Genomic DNA, 17,343 nt, shown 5'->3' on the forward strand with positions numbered 1-17,343 from the left:
CTACAGCCAGCAACCAAACTACGGAACCTTCAGGAAATGAAAGACCCACAATATTAAAATACACAGAACAAAATATCTGAGGTATAAGATAAAAAATGTACTTTTTTTCCTCTTTTTATTTTTTTTTTTAGATGCTAAAATGATGCACTACTGCATGTATTGCAATACCCAGGCCTCGGAAAGCTTCCTTTCTCCCCACATTGGAAGGTTTTTATGGTTTTGTCATTTAGTATGGAGCAAAACGGTTGTATCCCCCTCGGTATATACTAGCCTGCAATGAAGAAAGAACGAGACCCACATCATCAGCATGGCTCCTAGTCTTGGCATCAGTCAAGGGTGCAAAAGCATTCTGAAACAAAGCAATTTAAGGGGTGTGTTTTTTACATTTTCCTTTTGTAACACATGGATCATCAAAAAAGACTAATGTGAAAAACAGACACTCAGAAACAACCAAGACGGAGGCACCCCTACCCATCCCAGGTCACTCCTAGAGAACCGAAGATAGGGCCAATCCTGACCTCCCCCAATAGCTCCTTATAACGAAAAATCCCTGTAAAACCAAGTTCCGTCGGCCAGCCCTGTGAGCTAAAAGGACTCGGGTACAAATGGACCACTGGAGTACTGGGGCTGTCTCATTCTGTTGGCTTGTTTGATTCATTAATAATACTGTGTTCCGTCGGGAAAAGCTCTATCTACACTCGAGGAGTCGAATGCAGATGACTTACTGAATGTAGTCATTCAACGCTCCTTTCCAACACATTCCCCAAGTGGACTGGGTGTTGAAGCGGAGCTGATTGAATGCAAAATCAGGATGAGAATGTAAATCAGCTTCTTACTTGACTTGGCTCAACAATCTGTATGGAAGTTGCTCTTGAGAGAGGAGTTGTGCAGATGAATTACTTGATGTCACTAAACTTGTGCAAAATAATGGGTTTCCAAATCATGGCGGAATTTCTACGACCAAGCTCCAGGCAACTGTCTGGCCATTGGCTTTAGATGGCTTGGAGGTGGCACTCAACTATTTCCTTTTGCGAAAAGTTTTGGCGATTCAAATGAATGCCTACGGGGATTTATTTTTAGGAGAAGGACTGGTATTCTCGATCCCAAGCAGAAAACTGCATGCCAAAAGCTTTGTAATGATTGCATACGCTCTCACGTGATGGGCACGTCTTACTGTACGTTTTAGTGCATAGAAGTTTGAACAAGTACAGGCAAATTCACCCCCCCCCACCTCCCAGTGTTGCCCTCCCCCCGCCCCTCCCAAAACAAAAACCCAGACCCCCCGCAAAAAAACAAAAGACAACCCCCAAACTGATTCCTTCTAATTCCTTATGTACTAGGCACACACACAAAGTGTGCCCTTCTCTCTATTTTCTTTCCTGGGCGACTATGACTTTAAACATGAATTGTAATAGGGGAGGAGAGGCAGTCAGATTCTCAGCTGCCTGACAGCAGAGGCCTGGAAGTGTGCAGCTTAGCTCCTCTGAAGTCTGTGCTGGGGCTGGAACCTTGGGGCTATGTGAATGAGCAGCAAGGGAGGGAGAAAAAAAAAGAAAAAAAAAGTTCTGCATTGACACTGCATTCTGTTAGTGATGGATTTAATTATCAAAATGACTAATTATTCCATTAAGGTAAGTGCTCGGCTAGGTGAGACTTGCGAAATGAGAAATATAATAACTTACATGCACTACATTGCCAAGAAATTAAGACATTTATCAAGTTTACCGGGAGGATTAATGTGGCATTTTAGCTGCTGTTAGCAGGAGACAAATTCAATTAAGGGAAAGTGAGAGGACGTCAACCGTCAACCCATCCTAAGGTCCCAGCTGTGGGGAGGGACGGGAGGCAGGAAGAAGTGAGGAAGAGGAGGAACTGGTACTCACCATGGCACCAACGCCGTAGGTGGGGGCTGGAGCAAGTGTGTGGTGGTAGGGGTCGGTAGCATAAACTCGTCCGTAACTGAAAGGAAGACAGAGGTGAAGATTAATCCATAATGTGCAATTATGAAGTAATAATAACCACCACAAAACACAAAATACCAAGACAGTGTGGAGGGGCCCTATTCACCTTGAGAAATAAGAAACATATTCCAGTCGGCCCTGTAACATGAGAAAAGTCCATCTTATACAACACGTTCCTTTGTCCATTTAACACCGCTGGTGATAAAGGGGTGTGTGTGTGTGCGTTTCCTCTCTCTCGCACACCCCTCGCTACACTGCTCAGGTAGGTACCTCGAAGATGGAGGGAGGCAGAGGAAACAATTTGAAAGAGTGGTTTTAAGAAAGCCAGTAACCACAAAGGACAAGCTATAATCAAGAGAAATTGTCCTCTTCTCCTAATATAGCTGTCACCAATCAAGCGAGACAGGGTGGATCAAAAAGAGTGAAGCAACCCAGTCTGTACACTTAGGGGCCAACATCTTAGAATGGGAGAGAACAAATGGATTCAAATAGATGCATCCTTAAAGGATCCGTGGGACCGCCGCCCCATCATTCAAGAATTACAGCCTGATTTGATTTTGGTTCTCTCACCCCAGAACTTCTATCTCATCATCTACAGCCAGGTTCTGGCAAGGGACATGTTTCAAACAATATATTTCTTGATGCCATTTCCTTATCTGAGTTTTTTATTTCCCCCCCCCCCTCTCTCCCATCCTCCTCCCTCCACTTCCCTGACTCCCAGCACAGGTTTTAGAATAAAAATGTAGAAGGGATGGAAGCCTAATACATTGGATAGCTACAAAGTGTCTGGAACTGAACAGTGCAACAAATCAGAAATTAGGGTTCAGAGAAGTTGAGTCACTTGCTCAAGGTCACAGAGCTAGACAGAGTCAGAGCTGATCCTTGAATCTCTCAGGGCAACTATCACACCTTTTCCATGGTTCCAGGTACCCTTCGTTGAATGGCCTGCCAGATATCTTCTTGGAGAGAGTTTGAACATTGCTGTTTTGGTAACGATCAAAGCTGAGATGCAGGCTAGGTTAGGTGAGGGTCCCTGGAAGCAGAGCCCGAAATGGAGATTCTTCCGTACCTGGTTTGTTGAGGGGTGCTTTGAAGAGGAGAGAGTGGCGAGCAGGTCGGAGAAAGGGAAAACAGAGAAGCAAGGACGTATGTGGTCTGAGCCGGAGTTTAGCGTCTACCTGATCCTGAGAGTTGCACCCCAGAGCTGATCCCATCTGGAGGCAAGTGGGTTGGTTTTTTAATGTTCGTGTACATTAAGCATTAGCTGTGGGCTTCCCAGAAGGGCAGAGAATAACTTCCTAGTTGAAGTGACTCTTTGGCAGAGGGTAAGGCTCTGCAGAAAGAGGCAACTGGGTGCCATTAGTGACCAACATTCACAGCGGCTGGGGGAGGGGTACACCAGCCACTAGACGGGGTAGATGTGGATTATCCACAGCTGTCAAGTCTTGAACTTTCCTTTAAAGAATGAAGGAACAAGGCAGGAAGAAATCGTTTGCCTGTGCTATCAACCCTGGAGTCTAATTTGCATGGACCTTATTCTTTTCCTTCCCTATCTGTCTTCCAATCTTCTTTCTCATAGTTGATGGATAAGAATGTACTGGATGGATCTCACACCATGGAGCCTGGGAAGGTGGGAAGAAGCTGGGGGAAGAATCTTCTAACTCTCGGGCTCTGAGTTAGACTCCAGATGGAAAACAATATATGATTATACCAAGTTCTCATTGGACATGTCTTACTCCCAAGCCCTCCTTTTGCTTGTTTCAAAGGTCCCTGAGCTCAGATAATCTACATGAGTCTTTGTCCTGATCCTCAAAAATAGTGACATGGGGCTTTCCTGGTGGTGCAGTGGTTGAGAGTCCGCCTGCCGATGCAGGGGACACGGGTTCATGCCCCGGTCCGGGAAGATCCCACATGCCGTGGAGCGGCTGGGCCCGTGAGCCATGGCCGCTGAGCCTGTGCGTCGGGAGCCTGTGCTCCGCAATGGGAGAGGCCACAATAGTGAGAGGCCCGCGTACCGCAAAAACAAACAAAAAAAGTAGTGACATGAATAGATGTTTCTTTTCTGAGATGACTCTCTCAGCGAAACTAACAAATAGTCAACCCCCTCTTGCTTTTCATTCCTCGGGACACCCCTCATGCCTTTGACTCATCGAAAATGGCCTTTCATCAGATTCTCCCTGTCTGGGAGAAAAAGAAAACAGATGTACGTCCAAGACAGGGTGTGTTAAAACAAGAAGAATGATGACGTTTTTGAAAACACTCTTTTATTCGTGGAGGTCACTCATGAAACCCGGGCCTCTCTACCCATTATTAGAAGTAGATACTAATAGGGGGAAAAGAACACGATGGATAACTTTGGTGTTGATTTTCATTTCATGAGAAAATAAAGTCTGTCATGGGTCTGGAGAAAAAAACTTAATAGGATTATTTTTTATGTACTTTCATCTGGCAAAGCTGGTTGTAGGAACAGGCCGTAAACAGCAAAGGCAAACTAAAAATGCCTGGACATTTACTAAGTGAAGCCACAGCATGGTGTTCCTTCAAAACAAGTGTGAAAATGCAGACTCAGAGCAATGATGATTAGTTTTAATTTGGGGACCGGTTTTACTGTGGCAAAACGTCCTCTGTTGGGGAGACAGTAGATTGGCAGTCTGAATGTATTCCCTGAAAACGCAGCCCCACTTCTCCTCTCGCATACTTTAATGGTCAGTTCTTATCTATCTATAACCCTGGGCCAAGTTTCAACCCCTGTGGAAAACCCAAGGTAACAGTTTGGCAGTGTTCCCTTCCCAGGCAGAAGAAAAATACAGCAGCACCGAACTAGTCCTTGCAAATGAGCGAGCTCTTTTTTCTCCTCAGGGTGACCTCTACCTTCAGAATCCGATGGTTTTATTATGATTAATAAATTTCATTTCCACAGAGGAAAAGGGACCATGTCAGCTCAAACTGAAAGCAAGGAGGCTTCTTTTCAAATGCTAATCTCTAAACACGCCCTTGTGTGACACTACCATTTAGACACAAGGTTATTAGGGAAGATGTGGACTTGAGCTCTACTCTTACAGCAGGTATGCCAGGCACGTCAGCGACCTCCTATCCTCAGAGCTGGCTCAGCACAGCCCAAAGGAAGAGTGGCAATTCCCAGGGACCTCAATGGGAAAGATGGGTAATGTCATAAGACCGCCATGTTATGACTAACCCGCGCCTGTGGTCACCCTCCACACCACCCATCCCTGGCCAAAGGGGACAATAGTGCAATCGGGTCATGATGCTCTCTGTGGCCTCACATCCCATCCATCAGAAATTACAGATGAAATCTGAAACATGTCCACTTCACTCCACTCACGCTACCATCACCCTGACATAAGCCACAGGTATTTCATCAGAACCAAATCAAAAACAGGCTTGAATCTTGTCTCCTTGGTCCTACTCTTGCTTCTTCAATCCGCCAGCCATTTATATCTAAATCTGTCTATCTATCTGTCCCTATCTATCTATCATCTATATCTATCTTTCCATCTATCTAATATAAATCTATATAAACCTAATCATATCCAATTCCCTTGCTTAAAATCCTTCAATGGCTGTCCATCGATCCTAGAATAATATCCAAACTTTCATGAGCTGCTCCTGGCCCGCTCTCAATCCTATCTTACTCCCCTCTACCCCTCGCTCACTGTGCTCCAGACACTCTGGCCTCATCAATACTCCTGGGATGTGTGCAAATTCACTCTCTCCTTAGGACCTTGGCCCGTGCTCATCTTCTATCTGAACTGCATCCTTTCTTCCTTTATGTCTCAGCTCAAATGTCAGCTCCCCAGCGCTGCCTCCCTCCCTGATCGCTCTTTCTGAAACAAACATGCTTTCCAACCCCATCCCCATCCTTCACGCGATGGAGCAAATCTCCATTCATTTTGTTTCCTTCTCTACCTGATGGTGTACCTGTCCCCCTCTGGAATGCCAGTCCCTCAGGGGCTGGAGCCGAGTCTACTTTGTTCCCCCTTTTCTCCCCAGTGTCCAGCACAGCATTGGCCATGGGGCAGGTGACCAAGGGACCAAGCCAACGCCACATGTTGAGTGAAGGCAGCAAGAGGGAGGAGTAAAGAGAGAAGAGAGGCCCGGGAAGAGCCCTGTATCCATCATAGTGATTCTGTCAGGAGCAAAGATTCTCGCAGCTATGCTTTCTGATTATTCTAGGTCAGCTGCTCCCAGAGACACTCAAAACCCTTCAAGACGCTCAGAAGAAAAGTTTCTTGAGACTCAAAATACACAGTGTATCATTTCACATCACCCCTGAGAGTTCACAAAACAGAGGCCAAGTTGCCATAAAGTTCATCAAAGGGAAAGAACAAAGGAATAAAAGAGAACTGCTCTGCTGGCTCGTTCACCGCAGCTCGCGGCCATCGTGAACACTCATGTTTTTTTGACCTTGGCGACAAGTTAAAACCAGGAGGCCAGCCTGCCCTGCGGAGGACAAAGGCTTGGGGCCACAAGATCCAGGTTCAAGTTCTGCCTTTGCAATGTCCTTGCTCAATGACGCAGGGAAATCTCTCTGAGCCTCATTTTCCTTGTTTTTACGTAAAATGGTTTTGTTCTGAGCTCTGCCTAATTCACAGATAAAGTGCATGAAAGGAAACCAGATACATTTTAAAGCCATCTACAGATAGTGGAGATTATGATACAAGGGTTCTTATATAGAATTTCACAAGCTAACCTTTCACTCCTGCCCAGACTTTTGGTCTGCAGAGGCAACCGAAAGATCCTATTCCAATAGAATCACGTGTAGCTCTAGCTATCGAGTCACAGATGCTTTTGGAGTCAAGATCTCTCATTTATGAGGTACAGATGTAGTTGCAATTGCTATATTTGAACTTGAGGTTATGCTGGAGTCAAATGAATAAGTAAGCGCCTGTTGAATGGGAAACATGAGCCCGTGTTTGTTAAAGTGCTTTGTCAACTCTACTGAGAAATGTAAATACTACTTATTATTAACATCTTCTAAATCCGGGTGCAACTAGCTGGATGTGAAAGAAATATGATAGGGCCATGTTGGTACCCTACCCCAGGGTTTTAACAATCTAGTGATTTTCTTATAGGGACATCGGAAGAACACTGTAATTAGCTTCACTCCATAGAGTTCACTCTATATATTTTAATTCAGGGTCTTTATGCTCCTGGGACCTTTTATTCTTACTTTAGCATCACCTCCCCATGCCTCCTGTCCCACAGATAGCTGGAGGGAATCCCTGTGAGGCAGAAAGATGAATAAAATGGGCTCAGTCCTCAGATGAGGTTCCCAGTGTGGTGTAGGCCTCCTAGATAGCCTCAATGCAGCACGAAGGTGCAAAGGTTTGAGTCCCCACCACAAGCGGACATGCTACAGAGTATGCATTCAAAACAGGACACCTCACTAGGGATAGAATGCACGCCCGCAGTCTCTGCAATGCCACTGGGGCTACAGTGCCCTCCTAATAATATCTAAGATAGAGTCTGGAAGGGGTTTGGGAATTTCACTCATTGAAGTCACACGCCTCCCACACAGTGTACAAACAGGGTCCCACACCATGGCCCTATGGTTCTCACAGTCTGCTATTTGGAGAGTGATGGTTTAGCTAGGAAACGCTCCCCCTTTCCTCTCCTGTGGTCATGACCTCAGCGGCTCATTTCCTCTTAGTGAAGGCACTCACTAAGGAATATTCCTCTATCGCTACAGTAGCTTTCTCTGGTCTAATCTAGGCAATGGCTTATATAACTGTAGCCCATGGGGGTGACCAGGCTTTAGTCTAAAAGCTTCCCAAGATATATTAGTCAGAGGGATGGTAACAGTCCCATAACTCAAAACCTCTAAGGAAGACAGGGTAGAAATGGAAGAAATGCTCCAAGAGGAAGCACAGGGAGTTATCCCACCCCGACTCTCCTGCTGCTTGCCTCCTTAGCTTGGATTTGAAATGATTATCTTCGTAAATCACCTTTTTCAGTCTCATGATTCTTTTTCTCAGAAGTAGGAGGGAAAGCCTCTTCTGGGCTCTTTGGCTTCTAGATGGGAAGCCGCAGAGTTTGCTGCTGTACACGGATGCCTGTCCCGCATCTGAACTGTGTGGATGTAAGTAGGCATATACACCCAAAAGCTGCAGAAGCTATGAGAAGCAGATCACATCCATGACAACTCAGATGGTACCATCCTTGCTATGCCTTCTCAATACCATTCACAACCTCTTCCTTTTACGAACGCAAACAGCACAGGTTTGAGGTAAGAACCCTTATTCTGGATTCATCGGAGCTGAGTACCAGCCTCTGTCTGGGAGTTGAGAAGACACAGTAAGTCCTGCTTTTGGTTACACAGTCCCTCCACTCCAGAATGTCTCCTCCAACAAAAGACGCATGGCCACACTCTCTTTAATGCCAAGGCCAAGGCCAAGGCCACCCTCCTTTTAGAAAGTCTGTTTCACCTTCTATGTGTCCCAACTACAGCTCTACCAAAATCTCCCATCATGCCTTGAAATCAACATGACACCCCAGATGCGGTTTAATCCCCGGGGGGCCACAATGAACATTCTGTGTTTGTATCCCCCCGTGAGATCTTCAGTACACTTGCAGAGAAGCAAGGCTGCACAGCAGGTAAGAATTCCTCAGGGTCAGAATTCCTAGAATCAAATTCTGCTTGTGCACTTCCCCTGCTGTAACCTCAGAATGTTTCTCTCCTCTCTGAGCCAGTTTCTCCGTCCATGAATGGAGATAATGATGGTGCAGACTGGCTGTATAAGGCTGTAGTGAGGTTGAAATGAGGGTTGAGGGTCACCGGTTACTGAGAACCCAAACAAGCATCAGTTATTGATGTTGTTAAGATTATTGAGAGGATTGCAGCTCCTGCCCTCTCTCTATTCTATGTGAGGTCCCTCCAGTAAAGCCCCTGGGATACATGTGTCAGAAGTACCCCTGAACGGAGTGGTCCTTCTGAAGCCCTGTGTACCAGCACCCTCCACGTCCCATGTAAGCAGATCAAAGATTTTAAGAGGTTAACGAACAGGATGAGAAGGAGATAGACTCTGGGCCCTGTACCCCAGGGATGTCCTTCTAGAACACGCACACACACACACACACACAGTCAGAGGCAAGATTAAAACATAAAGTCAAGACACACTACCAATGTCCAGGCTGCCCGTCACAATATTTTCATTCCAGGCGGTCTCTAAGAGACCAGTTCTTGGGGCACACACACTCTTTCAATATTCATTTGAGCAAAATGAATGAAAACACGGCTCTCTAACGTTACTCTCCATAGAATTATAACAAGAGCCACAAATGCTGTGACCGCCTGGAGGGGTGGGATAGGGAGGGTGGGAGGGAGGGAGGCGCAAGAGGGAAGAGATATGGGAACATACGTATATGTATAACTGACTCACTTTGTTATACAGCAGAAACTAACACACCATTGTAAAGCAATTATACCCCAATAAAGATGTTAAAAAAAAAAAAAGAGCCACAAATGCGAGCCACAGAGGACACTGTAAGGTTCATAGTAGCCACATTAAAAAAAAAAGTAAAAAGAAAACAGGTGCCACCAATTTTTTATATTTTAATTTGACCCGACAGATTAAAAACACTTTAATGTTATTAAAACACATTTAACGTGTCATCAACATAAAGATGATGAGTGAAGTACCTTACATTGTGTTCGTACCAGGTTTTGGAAATCTAGTGTGTATCTGGACCAGCCACATTCCAAGGGCTCCATGGCCACATGGTCATTGGCCACCATGTTGCAGAGGAGGACTCCAGAAAAACCTACTGAATGTCCTCCACCCACTGAAAGGCAGAAGATTCCTGATTGATCAGCTCAACGTTTCCTAGAGTGTGAGCTGAGGCCTTCTCTATTAGAATGGCCTGGGGGGGAACTCGTAAGAATGCAGATTGTCAGGCTCCCTCTGCAGACCTAGGAATCAGAATCTCTGGAGCAGGCAGAGGGGAGGATGGAGTGGATTCTGCATTTGGTTTCTTTTTTCAGTTTCAATATTTTTTATTGAAGTATAGTTGATTTACAATGTTGTATTAATTTCTGCTGTACAGCAAAGTGATTCAGTTACCTATATATATATATATATATATATATTTATACATTCTTTTTTTATATTCTTTCACATTATGGTTTATCATAGGATATTGAACATTGTTCTCTGTGCTACACAGTGGGACCTTGTCGCTTATGCATTTGTAATAAATTCTGCAGGTGGTCACCACCCACTCTGACGTGGGATAACCACTATTCTATATATTTTTAAAATTCTGCCCTGATTAGCCCTCCCTTACTCAGGCTAATTCAGAGCTCTCTGGATATCTTTAATGTTCATAAGTAAACTGATAAAGACAATTCATTTTTAGAAGGTATAATTATTGCATGCAACAAGCTTTGAACTATGCCTAGTACACAGTAAGAGCTCAATAAATGCTATGATTATTTTTACTAAGTTCCTTTGCCTATATGTTCCCTTATCACTCTGTGCTTCCCCTATTAGAACACACATCACATTTTATTGGAAACAGACCAATTAACTACCAATCGATTTGCTGCATGACAAGTCTGCTGAATAATCAAATCACTGAAACGGAAGGAAGACCATTAGACGAAATTTGCTGAAGGATCAATTAGAGGAATGGCCAATTTGGAAATTTCTTCTAAATATTATCTGAGGTCTTAGTACGACTGCATGGGTGTGCAAGTGTGTGCGTGTGCAGGTTGGGGGGGATAAAGAGATGGAGGGGGCTGGTGACACCCCCCCCCCCCCACTGTGCCCCTGAACTTGCCAAACAATGCCTCTAATAAAAGCGTATAGCAACCCATGTCACGGGGACTGGTTTCAACAGCATTTGCAGATGTGTTTTTATGGCCCAGGCTTCTGTATCCAGTACTCATAAGGGACTGGGAGTCTCTCCGCAGGCTGGCTTCCCATCGCCACGATGGTACCTGCCATGGTGGAGGGGCGAGACTGGCTGCTGGACGGAGACCCAGCCTCACCTGCCCCCCAGAGACACACACATGCGCACACGCTCCCTTGGGCCAGGGGCAGCTGGCAGCCAGAACAATGAAGTCAAAGTGTCTGGTAGTTTTCAGGGCATGGGTTATCTGTTGATTTTTCACCACTGATTTTCAGCAAAGGAGGGAATTTTGGAGAATAGCACTAGAACACCCTTGGCTTGTGTGACCCTCTGTCTCCCTGGATATGCAGAATTCTCCCTTCACCACTCTGTTCTGCCCCCAGACCCACGCCCAGCATGTCAAGTGCTCAGCACACACGAGCTGCGTGAAGGAGACGGGCCAAGTCAAACAAACTCCTACTGGAACAACTGTTTAGAGAATCGTTTAGTTCCCTTGGGGTCCCTCCAGATTTTAACAACGATGCCCATCCCCAACTCACAAATACTAGTTTTCTAGGAGCAAGATAGCACAGCCGAAGAATGCAGGAGAATTCCATCTGGAGGCAAAGGTCAATGTTCCAAGGTCAAGATGAAAGGAGTAATTGGGGGCAGTGCGGTCTCAGGGAAAAAGCAGTGGGACCAGATAGACTCCTGTGTGACCATGGCCAAGTTACCAAAACCCTCTGGGCCTGAGCGTTTTGTTCTTTTTTAATTTGCAAAGCAAGGATGGTAGTAACCTCTACCTCACTGAGCTACTGTAATAAATTATATATGCATGTATATATACATACATACATATATACATAAATGCATGTGTATATATGTATATACTGTATATAATTTATCATACTTGTAAGTACACAGAATTTGCTCAATAAATGACGGCAAGTTATGACTACGCCCTGGGGAATTCAGTAAAGCCCATATGAGGGACAGTTACTGCAGGGATGAAAGGCTTGCTTTCCCTGCTAACAAAAAGCCTTAGCTCTCCAGGGAAATGACCAATACACCCTGGGGGCAGGAGGGACCTGTGGGCATTTAACACAAACTGGTCCTTGCGAGTTTCTAATCTGCCAGCATATCCTGTTTGTTCTCTTGTCACAATACAGCCAAGGAACCACTTCTCAGCTCTTATACAGCCATTGTCCTAACCCAGGCCATTGTAACACCTCCCTGGGCTGCCCCAAGGGACTCCCTTTCTTCTGCTCTTGCCATATTGAAATCCACAAAGCAGTCCAACTCATCATTAAAAAAAGTAAGTCAAACCACAGCCGACCCTCCAACGCCTTCCTACCACACTTAAAATCTCAAATGGTTTCTGTAGCCTCCAAGTTCTAATTTGTTTGGACCCCTGGCTATCTTCCTGGTATTATCCCTAAAATCCTCCCTTTTACTCACATGCTCTGGGCACACTGTGCCTGAACACCTTAAGCATACCTCAACCACAGGGCATTTGCACTTGCTGCTGCTTCAGCCTGAAATGCTTTCAATTCCACAATTACTCACCTGGCTCACACCCTGGCTTGATTCGTGTCCCGGCTCAAGTGTCACCCTCTCAGAGAGGCCACCTCTGATCAATGAATATAAAAGTAGCATCGCAACTTACTTTCTACCCCCACCCTTGCTTTTTGATTCATTATAGCTACTGTATAACTTTACATGCAATTATATTATATGCTCATGTATGTTTGGGGTCTGGTCTGCACTAGGATGGAGGCTTTTTGAAGGATGGAGGCTCTCTGAAGGAAGGGCTTCTCTTAACTTATTTAATGCTATGTCTCGAAAGCCTAGAATAGTTGCTGATGCACGGTGATGACCCAAAACATATGAATTAACTGAAATGAATTTCCAGCTGTTCTATCAAAATAAGTCATGTGCTTTTCAACCTCCATTCTTGTACAAGACCCACATTCTACTCCAACTACAATCCCGAGCCAGTCCTGGAAAAGCTCCAGGGATCACAGCAGCAGGGAGACCTCAGGTCGAAGAGAAGGGAAAATCATCTTGCCCTTTTCACCATCTCCTGCAGAATCCAACTCATCAAAGTTTCTTGATGTTACAGAATGAGAAGCCTTTGGTGTGGTTCAAGGTGAATGAGACAGCCACATAAACACATGTCTTTCAGGAACGAAAATCAGAATGAAACAACCAATATTGCAGTTGGAGCCACTGACAACGAAAACACATTCCCTTGTAAATACAGTCTCATAAACCACACATGCTAGTGAGACATGTTTCCTCTATGTGACCAGCAAAGCAGAATCGACGTGTTGGCATCTACAAAAGACCCAAGTAAAAATAATCACTTTTCCTTTGGGAACTGAAAGAAAAATTCTTCAGGGCTTCCATTGCTCCTATCTTATGATTTGCATCTCACCTCCTCTGCCCCAAGCCACAGACAAAACTGTCCGGCCATCTCTGCCCTCATAGACAGCTGTATAAGAATAACGCTTCTTTATAAGAATTTCAGGTATCAAATCCATCAAGCCCTCCAAACAGACTTTAAGCACCTTGTTGATCTCTTTTTCTCATTTCGATAGAGGTAAGTTGCCTTTCTGGGTCAAATACTGAAATCCAGGAGACACCAGGGTTCAATTAGACCCACCCTAAGGAGTGTTGTGTATACGGAGGGGAGAGCTCCAGACAGCTGGGCTGTTTAGGGTGTGGGTGCCCTGGGTTTTTTCCAGTATGTGGGAAATAAGAAAGACTTCACTGAAACCATGAGTCACAACCTTTGTTGACTGCGCAGTTCTGACTTTTCATTTTCATTCTATGAGGAGGGTGGTCTGGCTGGGAGATAATTCACGTTTGATTGATATGGGTGTCTCCTTTTTCATGCTTGATTCGAAATTCAGAGTTCAAATTGAACCTTATGAAGCATACAACATATTATTAATATGGCCATCAAAGCAACAGGGATATCTCTCTCAATTTGAAATCTGATCAACAGCAATTCATTAAGAATTTACGGAGCAGCCATCCTAAATTAGACAAGGTAGGTGAAAACACTCTCTCGACTCAGGCAAACTTTCATTGTCTGCAGCCTCTTTTCGAAATATCGTGTGTGGACCACTTGCTTATTACAAGGCAGGGTTTGTTAAGTCACAGGGCAAAATCAATATCTACCTCTTAGGTGGTAACTTCGCAATGTTTGATCTATGATGTCAAAATAGAACCTAAGACACACTGGAACATGCATACAGATTAACAGGGAAGACAGAGGCTCTGGACCACCAGTATAGCCACACAGGATGTTCATTAACATTTTCAACCAACCTTCTTCCCCACCCTGATTTCCCCTTTAGTTGCATGCTTCGTTCTCTATAGGTTCTTCAAACGTTAAATGTCGCGTATCCCAGGAAGGTTCCCCTGCCACCCCCAGCAAAGCAACCCCCCATCTTCTACTGTTAGGCATTAGTGAATGCACCACCTCTCACAAGGAGAAACAGAGATATGTGAGGCTAAAGGCTGGAGGGAAAACAGCCGAGTTTTCAAGAAAGGAGTAAGCTGGCGCTTTAAAATATGAACACGCATACCTCAGGCACTCCCAGGGGAAGACTGTAACCCATTAAAAATACTGAGTCCGACCATCAGTGAAACAGAACAGAGAGGGCTGGGGATGTGTTCCTAGCTCTCCAGGCTTCCCTGATCTCTCTCTTTTTCTCCAAAGACTGTAAGCAGGGGGTGAAGCGTTAGCAAACACGCCTTTGTTCACCGCGCGCCATTGATCACATGTGCTTGGTTAACAGATGAATGTCTATGTGTCAGGCTCCGTTTAATGTATGTTTTTGAAGGTCATGGCACACTCAATGACATGAGAATGAGCTGTCATATCCTCCCTTGTAGACTAAAAGCAACACATTGGTAAGATCTCCTAGTCATTGTTTTGGTCAGAGTTTAGGCTTCAAAGCAAAAAAAAAAAAAAAAAAAAAAAAAATGTGTTGTTAGTTAAGGCACTCACCTATCTTGACATTTAATCAAGTAATTCCATGCTAATGGAAGTCCAAACATAACTGTTCTGAACCACATCAAAGCAAAAAGACAGGCGTTATTTTGATGGACACATCATGCAACTGTGCAATTTCCATTGGCCAATGCCCTGATTTCAAAATCAGAAGACTCTGTCTCTCTCATGTCCTGCTACTTGTAGTATGTTTTAAAAGAAAGAACTTGAGGATCTTTAACTAATGGAATAGAGATCCCCTTCTTATAAGACAGAGATAATTATATTCCCCAATGCCTCCAGCTTTACAGATTCATTCTTTGAGGGCCTATAATATATACCAGTCATTCCATAAAGATCCCAAATAATCACATAGAAATCTGTGTGAACCCAGACATAATACGTCCAAAAACATAGAAGTCCCATGACTGTGCCCCTAAATCTCCCATTTAGTATTTCACCATAAGATTATACCATAAGATTTCATTGCGGCTTCATTCAATATAGTGTTACTTTTCTGGATCATGTATTATTAAAACTGGAATTAAAATATCCAAGTTAGCAAAATGGCTACTGTCTTTTTAGACAGCAGAGCCGAAAAGCTCCAGCTATACTCCAAAGATATGACTTTTTCTTTTTTTTTTTTTAAACTAAACTTTCTAGCGTGACCGACTGCAGCATGTGAAGGAAAAAAAAAAAAAAAAAGGATACTGGGACTTGGATGGATGCATCAAGAAGTAGCAATGTTTGTTACCTGCAGAGGTGTTACAAGAAATTTCATCTGCTGCAACGAAGACGAACTGATTTCTGGAAGAGAAGATAAAATTCACAATACTGCTCGCTCAGGGGGAAATGCTCTCTCTGCCAATTGGTTCGATGTATTCAGATGAGGGGGAGGGAAGGGTGCTGCGTTTGGATGTTGCAAGGAAATGTGCTGCTCTCTCTTGGACCTAGAGAGTTTAGGAAGATCATGAAACACGCATGCGGGGAACCCTTCAACAAAATCATGATGATGTCAGAACATGGACCACGTATAAGCTGTTGCACTGAAGTATTAATTATGTGTTACTAAAATGTCATCATGCCAGGGTATGTTTCTAAGGCTAGGGCATTTCAAACTGAGCTTCTATGGATTTCTAATGCTCAAAGGAGACTACACTAAAAAAAAAAAAAAAAGAAACAAAATTAGACTATCTATTAGAAAAAGAGTATACTGCAACTAGCTAGGAAAATCATAAAATCCCAAACTCTATTATTATAGTATAATATCCAAAAAATTTTTTTAAATGAAAGAAAAAGCAATGCTGTCACCTCTGAAGAGTATGTTAAATGGTGTCATGTTATGGATAATAATTTCCTCACCAAATGAGGCTTGCTACGTAAAGAAGGTAAGAGGACTCATCAATTGAAATAAACCCTGTCCTGCCAAATTATTTTTAACGATGCGGCATTAAAAAGAAAATAGAAATGGAAAATGCTGTTTCACTTTGATTTAGTAAATCCAGAAAGATGATAAAACTCTCTTAAGATGCTTCCAACTGTGCCATTTCCACAATGTAATGTTCTAATTCACGGGTACTGTCTGTTTCTCTAGAAATAAGAACGTCTGCGTCAGGCAGATTACAAAAATGTCCCAATGAGATTGGCTAGGCTCTTAAATGCCGCAGAAGCAGGAGTATTGAGGCTTCTAATTCTCATTTGTTAGATTTTACTGTGCACAGGAATCATCTGGAACCCAGATAAATGCATTTTTGCCTTTTGGTTTGATTGGTCTTGTTCCAACGTTTCTAAAAGTATCGAGTGATTGAGCATCCCTTCAAACATCTTAAGAACGTTTTACTATTGTAAGAGGTACACCCTGGAATACAAATAGAGCTACCATTTGAAAATTCACTAGAATTTAACATTCAGCTGAAGACTCTCATCATTGCCACACCAATGAAATCTCAACAAAATTATGCATGGTCTGAGGATAGCATTTTTTATGTTTCTCGTCCACATAACAAAAGTCGTAACTAAGTTCATTTATCACCTCTCTTAAAACAATGAAAGTTAGTGTTGTTGGATGTTGGCTATCTTTTTGCTTTTACAAGCTTTTTGGGCCCCATCGTTATCTGGCATCAACTTTTCAAGGTTTGAGGAGAAGTAAAATTAGTATCCCTGAAAATGAAGCTGTTTGGGTTGAGTATCTGTTTTGACCTGCTCACCTAGGACTGACTCTAAGACACAGACAGCTCAAATTACATGTATGATATGGTCCGGTGGACCAAACAAGTACTTTGGAAGGACCTCTGTTTCTAGCATGATCAAAAGAAGAACCTACCATAACCAAGAACGGTGATCTGGTTTATCTAAGGGGCAAGCTCTTTGGAAGAGCCATTCTCTTATCTACGAGGGGGCCTCATTCGTGAGGTGGCCCTATCCCATCCATACTCGCTAACCCTAAACGCACTTCTCCCTTGAGTCTCTCTTCTACATTTTCCCTAAGAAACTGTCCAGCATGCTAGACTCTGGGAAAGCCATGGGAGG

The 17,343-nt window shown here is 43.9% G+C and overlaps 1 protein-coding gene across 17 annotated transcripts in view; it reads right to left on the reverse strand.

Annotated features, from left to right (window-relative positions):
- Positions 1-226: 226 nt before the first annotated feature.
- RBFOX1 (RNA binding fox-1 homolog 1) overlaps positions 227-17,343 on the reverse strand; it is a gene marked incomplete at both ends in the record, with an annotated part of 1,093,433 nt that continues 1,076,316 nt past the window's right edge. For 10 of the 17 annotated variants that reach the window (XM_082857460.1, XM_082857469.1, XM_082857464.1 and 7 more), the window contains 2 exons: positions 227-349; positions 1,884-1,959. In XM_082857460.1, the coding sequence (XP_082713586.1) occupies positions 227-349; positions 1,884-1,959 (199 nt within the window). Of the gene's footprint in view, positions 350-1,367; positions 1,516-1,883; positions 1,960-15,568; positions 15,622-17,343 lie in introns of those variants that run through there. The other 7 variants (XM_082857453.1, XM_082857466.1, XM_082857462.1 and 4 more) reach the window with 3 other exon arrangements.

This window comes from Leucopleurus acutus (assembly GCF_964270905.1).
Source record: "Leucopleurus acutus genome assembly, chromosome: 16".
Classification (NCBI taxonomy): domain Eukaryota; kingdom Metazoa; phylum Chordata; class Mammalia; order Artiodactyla; family Delphinidae; genus Leucopleurus; species Leucopleurus acutus.